Below are 7,283 nucleotides of genomic sequence, written 5' to 3'. Positions count from 1 at the left end.
CAGTATAGAGCAAATAATGAATCTGTGGATGTATGCAAAAATGTATTAGGAACAAAGCCTATGGGTTAACCCCTAAGAACCTCAAACCCTCTATCTTATCTGTCTCCACAGACACCAAACAGATATGATTGAATAAATTTCAAGTAGGCAGAATGTGGTATCTGGTATTTGTAGAGCTCTGTCTTATGTAGCAAAAAATGCAAATTTCATTCCCATGTCTCAAAGAAACTAAGGCTACAGAATGCAAATTTGCAGTTATCACAGCTACCCTGTGTGTATGAATGAAAGTGGGGAGAGAGTACTATGAATATGTCATTAAAATACATAGAAACCCATTTTATAATTGATATGTAATAGTATGGTATGAGGAAGAGAAATGGGGGGGGGGGGAAGATCTAATGTAATAATTGTATGCTGTAGGCTTTTTTAAGGTTTATGGGAGCTTTTTGAAGTACGAGTCTTAAAAGAAATTACTTAATAGGTTGACAAGATCAAGGATTTAAAAATTTTATGTATTATATTTTATTTTCTTATTTACAAATTATAATTATTATCTGACACCTATGATTTGCGAAAAGTTAAAGTGATCGCTATCCATTTGGCTGATTTGGGGAATATATTGTTTAATTAAAGATGGCAGGAGGTTAAACAAAAAAGAAAAAAAGGAAAATTCTGTGTTATGTATCTGTATTCAATCTATATCTCAAGAAACTTAACCGGTACCATATATTTGGTTTTCAGTCAGGAAATGATAAATGATATTTGATTGCTTTCTGCATTTTTCATTCACAGTGTCTTGTGGACGCTAGAAATAATATTTAGAAATGAAGTTCCACAGACGTATTGTTATATCCTAGAATTGGGGAATAAGAATGCAGATAATTTCTCTTAACCCGTTGCCTTTGGGGACAGCGAGTCTGTTCATACCATGTTCACAGTAATACATAACTCTTTTATCGTGTGAGCACATTTCACAAAATGAAACTAGTGCGGGCAGTGCAAGATCCCGGGAGCAGTGGGTTAAAGTGACAAGAGCATTATTAATGTCATGTGAGGCTGCTTCTTATATGAGATACAATTGTCATAACAAGATGATAATCAACATGACAGTATATTGACTTTTCTTTGGGTAGGTGGCAGTATGGAAGGATGGGTGGTAAGTAGGCAAGCATGGAGAGAGGAAGGTTTGCCTTATATTTATAACAGTGTGTGCACAAAATTACAAAGAGACTACTGTAACATATTTACGGAGATAGAAAGATACACCTTTTTGTTTTTATTGTTTGATGAAAGGTCTTGTCTGATTTCAAACATCATGAGGCATTGTCTCTTTCTTACTGTGTTTGCATTTCTCTTCTTGACTTTATGTTTCACGAAGAATTATATATAGACTAGATGGAATTTTGAGTTCATACCATTTCTTGACCTAACCGTGCATGACCTTTTTTGTTTTGTTTTGTTTTCTTTATATTACACCTTCAGAGTGCCTGATAACATCTTGTACTTGCAATATTGATCAGTATTTGAAGTTATGATAATTGTTTGAGCATGGGGTTTGAGAATTCCCTTTCTCAGAATTTCATATCCAAAATTTTTGGAGGATTCTGTGAGTATGATCCTTATTTTCAATTACACTTTCCAATATTTCCAATATTTGAACATCACCTGATTTCTTATTTTCTTGAGTTGTTGGATTTTTTTTCCGAATGCTATTAATATGAGTACTGTTGATTTTATTACTGACATTACAATTATTATAATGCTAATAACAATACTAATAACAATAAAAAATAGTTAAAAATATTTCCCAAACAGTCAGCATTGAGTTAAATGTTATAATTGCAAATGATCACTGCTAATGAAATGAAACAAACAGACAAACTTTTTCCCTACAGAAAGTTGTGCATGAATTGCCGCTGTGGTATATATGATCACGAAGTGGAAGAGGATGACGAAGACATCGGACGAATTGTCATTGGCAAGTTGTTTGACCGACCGCCTCGGACCAAGAAAGAGGAGCTGGAATACTGCCATGGTAATGTGGCCGATTAATTTATAGTGGTGGAGTGGGTGGAAGAACAGGAGTTTTTAAAGCGTGTGTGTGTGTGAATATTTTGTAAGTGTCTGTTAGCAGATTGAATTGGATGATTTGTCTTAATGTTAGCAACGTTTTTTATGATTAAGAGTAAAGGCTAATTTGGTCTTAGTTCAGTTTCTTGCTTGCATAATCATTATAGTGTGAGTATTAATGTCAGATGATAACATATATGACTAAAGTATACAAAGTAGCTCTTGTAAAAACTAAAGAAGTGAGAATGATTGAAGTATTAGTGTGGGTAACAAAACATAATTCAATTAATAGATTTTATGACAAGTATTCTTTGGTTAAGTACTGATGTGACTGGTAATCTTTCAGGAAACAATTTGGAAATGATCAATGAAGAGACGGGAAAAGCAGAGAATGTCAAATTTGATTGGGTGCCACCAAACGTGGAGAAGTCTTTGGCTTCCAGATACATGTCTTTGATTCCTGTGGAGAAAAGGCCTATTGCTGGCACTGAGGTGTGTATGTTGGCAGATCGTTTGAATTCTGACTCTGCTTTGAATACACTTCTGTTGAACTGAGTATATTGGATAAGTCTGTTTATAAGATGTTGTAAAGGAATGTATAGCCCCTATTGGAAGTATATAGTAGTAAATTTTCACTTTCAGGCAGCTAAAGAACGCAAACGTCAGCTTGAGCAGCAGCTGCCCCTGTATGACATGGATGCTGCACAGCGTTGTGATAACTTGCCTCCTGAGGAGTTGCAGAGCTTCCACGCTTACCTCGAGCGCATCAAGACCCAAGTGGCTGGACAAGGCATGGTACAAGAAATTGTTGGAGCTCCCGTTTCAATGGCACAGCCTCTGCACTCCCAGAGGATGCCTGGCTCTAGTGCTCCATTGATGACAGGTGATATTGATGCTAATGGAAATATTGGATATCAGCCTGATTCTCCAGTGGGTCAGATGATGCCTCCTGGTTCCTACATGCCACAAGGTAACATCCCAGGGCCACATGGGCAATACAGCAGCCCAACTGGCAACCAGCTTGATGACCAGGGGAACGTCAAAGGGCAGGATCCACGCCATCAGTTCCTGGGTGGAATGATTGAGGAACCTTACCTAAATGTGACCAGCAGGCCAGAGGATCCAGTACACAGCGAGGCTTATGGTGGGAAGCTTGGCACCAGCAGGCCCCTCACAAGCCTGGCAAGGAACCTGCCTCTAGATAATGTTACAGCTGGGATGGCTAATCTACAAGTGCAACCACAGGTAGGTTGAAGGTCTGTTTTTTTTTTTGTTTTTTTTTTTTAATTACCTAGAAATTGTAGTAGATTAGTGTTTCTGAAAGTGAGTAGAGAATGAAAGTTCGTCCTTCAAAATATGTTGGAGCATTTTATCGGGTGATATATAGTAAAAAGGTTGAACTTTCTATGTATGGAAGACATATATTTTCAACAGGGACAGGGAACTGAACAGGGCTACATCCCAGGACAGGAGCATATTCCTGGTCAACTTGGTGGCTATGTACCAGGACAGCCAGGATATAAACCAGGTCAACCAGGCTCTCTACCAGGTCAACCAGGATATAAACCGGGTCAACCTGGCTCTCTACCAGGTCAACCAGGTTATACATCAGGACCGGCTGGTTCTCAGCCAGGTCAGCCAGGGTATATAGAAAGTCAGCCAGGCCAACCAGGATATGCTCAAGGTCAGCCAGGCCAACCAGGATATGCTCAAGGTCAGCCAGGCCAACCAGGATATGCTTATGGCCAGCCAGGTCAACCTAGATATACTCACGGACAACCAGGTCAACCAGGGTATGCTCACGGACAACCAGGTCAACCAGGATACACGGCAGGCCAGCCGGACCAACCTGGATGCATTCCGGGGCATCCGGGTCTGCCAGGGTATTCACCAGAGAAGGGAATGCAGCAGCAGATGCCTCTGACGCCAGGGAGCATCACCGCAGTGGAAGCAACGCAGGCTCCCTATGGCGCACGTGTGGACACCCTGACAGGTATTTCCTAGTATTGTTCTTATTATTATTTCTTAGTATTGTTCTTATTATTATTTCTTAGTATTGTTCTTATTATTAACTTAATTAAGAATAAGAATAATTCTTATTATTTTACTTTTTATTCACTTGTTTAAGACTCATATATTTACATTTTTAAAATAATTCTTTATAATTTTTTGTTATATTGTCCTACGATGTTGAAGATATTTTGCAGTTTTGTATTTTCTCTCTCTCTCTCTCTCTCTCTCTCTCTCTCTCTCTCTCTCTCTCTCTCTCTCTCTCTCTCTCTCTCTCTCTCTCTCTCTCTCTCTTTCTCTCTCTCTTTCTTCTCTCTTTCCCTCTCTCTCTCTTCTCTCTCTCTCTCTCTCTCTCTCTCCTCTCTCTTCTCTTCTCTGTTCTCTCTCTTCTCTCCTCTTCTCTCTCTTTCTCTCTTCTCTCCTCTCTTTCTCTCCTCTTTCTCTCTCTCTTCTCTCCTCTCTCTCTCTCTCTCTCTCTCTCTCTCTCTCTCTCTCTCTCTCTCTCTCTCTCTCTCTGAGGAAAGATACATATTTGTAAAATATGCATATCTTGTGATAGTTATAGCTATTTATTTTGTTTAAGATGATAATATGTATTGTAGTTATTAACATATCTTTTTATTTCATTTTCAGAATATTCCTGCCTTTATATACCTTATTAAAACAAATCGTTCACAAAATGAGTCACATTTCAAGACTTTTGTTTCCTTTTTAGGTGGGTCCTCCATTGCTCCAGGGCAAGACGTGAACGTTCTCTTCCCAGGGGAGAGTCAGATCATCGGTTCCCAGCCAGGCAGCGCCACCCCCTCGGGACAGAAGAGCAAGTTCTCCTGCCAGTATTGCAGCCTCCCCATGAATGTTGGAGATGTGGCCATCTTCTGCGAGCGGGCTGGGCAAGATAAGGTTCGAGCTCCGTGTTTAATTTTTTTTTTTTTTTTGGTAGAAACATGATGAACAGGAGTATTACAAAAAGGTTTTTGGATATAGACTGCTCATGTGCTAGTAAATTGTAGTTATTTGTTGTAGCAAAATCTTTATTTCCAAGCTTCATTTGACTGTGCCTGATACAGGGTTATTCTATTGGTATTGATCATTTTTTTTCTAGGTTTACATAAACATATGTTTACCATCCTGTTAGAGTTAAAATATTAGGGAATGTGTTCTTGCTGAGTGTATTTATGTCTATAAACAATGTATGGGAATAAGCCAAACATTAGGCAGCCAACCCTGATACTTATTGCTAATGACAGGTTTATTGTCAAGATTAAGACTTTGTAGATAATTTAAACTAGATTTTGTTCCATTATTCATATATAAGGTTATAAGTAGGTTGATTGGAGATCTGCAGGTCTGAGGGTGATGTCTTCAAAATCCAATTAACCAATGAGGACCTGGCTAGTAGACCTGGCGTGGCCCAACCTGACTTGTAGAATGTGTGCTGGTTGAGATCAGGGCTATTTCAACTTTAAAACTTTCCCTGTCTTTCCAGTGCTGGCATCCTGCTTGCTTCTGCTGCTTTACATGTAAGGAGTTACTGGCTGACTTGATCTACTTCTACAAGGATGGGAAAGTGTTCTGCGGACGTCACTTCACCGACGCTGCAGAAATGCCGAGATGTAGAGCTTGTGATGAGGTAAGGCAAACAGTCTTGGTAGATTTCTCTTTCTCTCTTTCTCTTTTTCTAATTATTTTTGACTTTGCAGATGATAAATTGAATGGCAAGAAGTTACCAAATTAGAGAATCAAAGTATGATTTAAACTTTCAAACACCAGATAGATTAACAAGCATTTACAGCTTTTATTAGGCTATATCAGGGAGATAGGAAGAATTGTGTTAATTTGGGATTTTACTCTTTATTTAATTGTTGGCTCAGGATTTTTTATGTTATTTGTTTCTAAATTGCATTCTACCTATTTTCTTCCCATTTATTCTCGCTTAAAACAGCTGTTAAAATTACATAAGAAGGTTAAATAAGTAAGGAGAGGACTTCTTAAATTCAATTCTTTGTAATAATATTCTTGAAGAAACTCAGTCATATTACTGAGATAAGCCATTATTTAGATTCTGAAGTTGCAATAATGACTCCTTAATGTTGACTGTTCTTGCATATTGATAGTCTTATAATCTTTAATAACTTTTTTCTGAACCCATGGTATAAATGAATTTCATTGGCATATGTTTCGTTTGAAATCAATTGACCTTCGACTTAACTTCAGAATCTCGAGTTGACATATCTTTGTAATATTTCAGTTGAGCAAAGATGATTTCAGGAATGTGTTGAGAGGAGTATGAAGAAATTTCCCATTCTCATTCTACCCTATTTAGCACTTTAAACAGGGTAGATTGGTAGTTTAGTATTCTTTTAAGAGATTTATGAAACCTTTCAGAAAAGTAATGGGTCACTGCTGATTGTATTTATGTTCCTGACTTTTATAAAAATGATTTCTTTATTTTTTGTTCACCAGTTACCCAAGTTCACAGAAAAAATCAAGCCTCATCACATTCATTAGGTTTGGCGTGAATATAATCATCTTATGTTATTCATTTTAGTTTAGTCATATTTCTTCTGATAAAATGCTTATAGTACTTTGTTCCTCTAAGCGTAGTCTTTCTATTCCAGTGCGCTCCCTATTTTAGGAGTCTTTACCTAAGATTAGTAGCATGCAATAAACAGTACTAAAGATTAAATGAATTTGTGTCAGTGTTAAGGGCTATATGTTTTTTTTTTTTTTTCTTCTTCTTTTTATTGTAAAGTAAGGGTTTTTTAAGTGTTAATTGCTTTCGGAAATTAACACACTTAAGTTGCATTATATTTAATCACAAAAAACATCTTGTTAATGAAGGAACGTGTGATATATAGTATACCCTTTGAACGCCAGCTGATATTTGGCAACTCGTGGACGAGGGCTGACGGATATGACTGGCATATCCACCACTTCAGCTGCTATATGTGTGATTTGGAATTGGCTGGACAGCGCTACGTTCCGGACAAAGAAGGATATCCGTATTGTCTTCCCTGCTACATGGCTTGCTTGGCCAAGGTAGGAGTGAAACCAGGTTTGGTTCTTTTGTGGTAGCTGGAACTCATTCTCACTTAGTAAATACTTTGGAAGTAGCTTTATGATAAGGACGCACTGAGGCAGTTTTGGAAAGATGTGGTTGAGCACTTTCCTGACAGAGCACTGTGCCAAATTGTGGTTTT

General features: G+C 37.9%; 1 protein-coding gene across 2 annotated transcripts in view; it reads left to right on the top strand.

Moving 5' to 3' along the window:
* The window catches only part of LOC119572890 (testin-like), a 15,677-nt gene that overhangs the window by 3,728 nt on the left and 4,666 nt on the right, over nucleotides 1-7,283 (top strand). For both annotated transcript variants that reach the window (XM_037919835.1, XM_037919837.1), the window contains exons 3-9: nucleotides 1,896-2,035; nucleotides 2,417-2,562; nucleotides 2,713-3,315; nucleotides 3,505-4,063; nucleotides 4,796-4,983; nucleotides 5,570-5,713; nucleotides 6,961-7,122. In XM_037919835.1, coding sequence (XP_037775763.1) covers nucleotides 1,896-2,035; nucleotides 2,417-2,562; nucleotides 2,713-3,315; nucleotides 3,505-4,063; nucleotides 4,796-4,983; nucleotides 5,570-5,713; nucleotides 6,961-7,122 — 1,942 coding nt within the window. The remainder of the gene's footprint in view (nucleotides 1-1,895; nucleotides 2,036-2,416; nucleotides 2,563-2,712; nucleotides 3,316-3,504; nucleotides 4,064-4,795; nucleotides 4,984-5,569; nucleotides 5,714-6,960; nucleotides 7,123-7,283) is intronic.

This window comes from Penaeus monodon, chromosome 5 (assembly GCF_015228065.2).
Source record: "Penaeus monodon isolate SGIC_2016 chromosome 5, NSTDA_Pmon_1, whole genome shotgun sequence".
NCBI classification, from domain to species: domain Eukaryota; kingdom Metazoa; phylum Arthropoda; class Malacostraca; order Decapoda; family Penaeidae; genus Penaeus; species Penaeus monodon.
The sequence above is the reverse complement of the archived record's forward strand: the minus strand, read 5'-3'. Positions and strand labels throughout refer to the sequence as shown.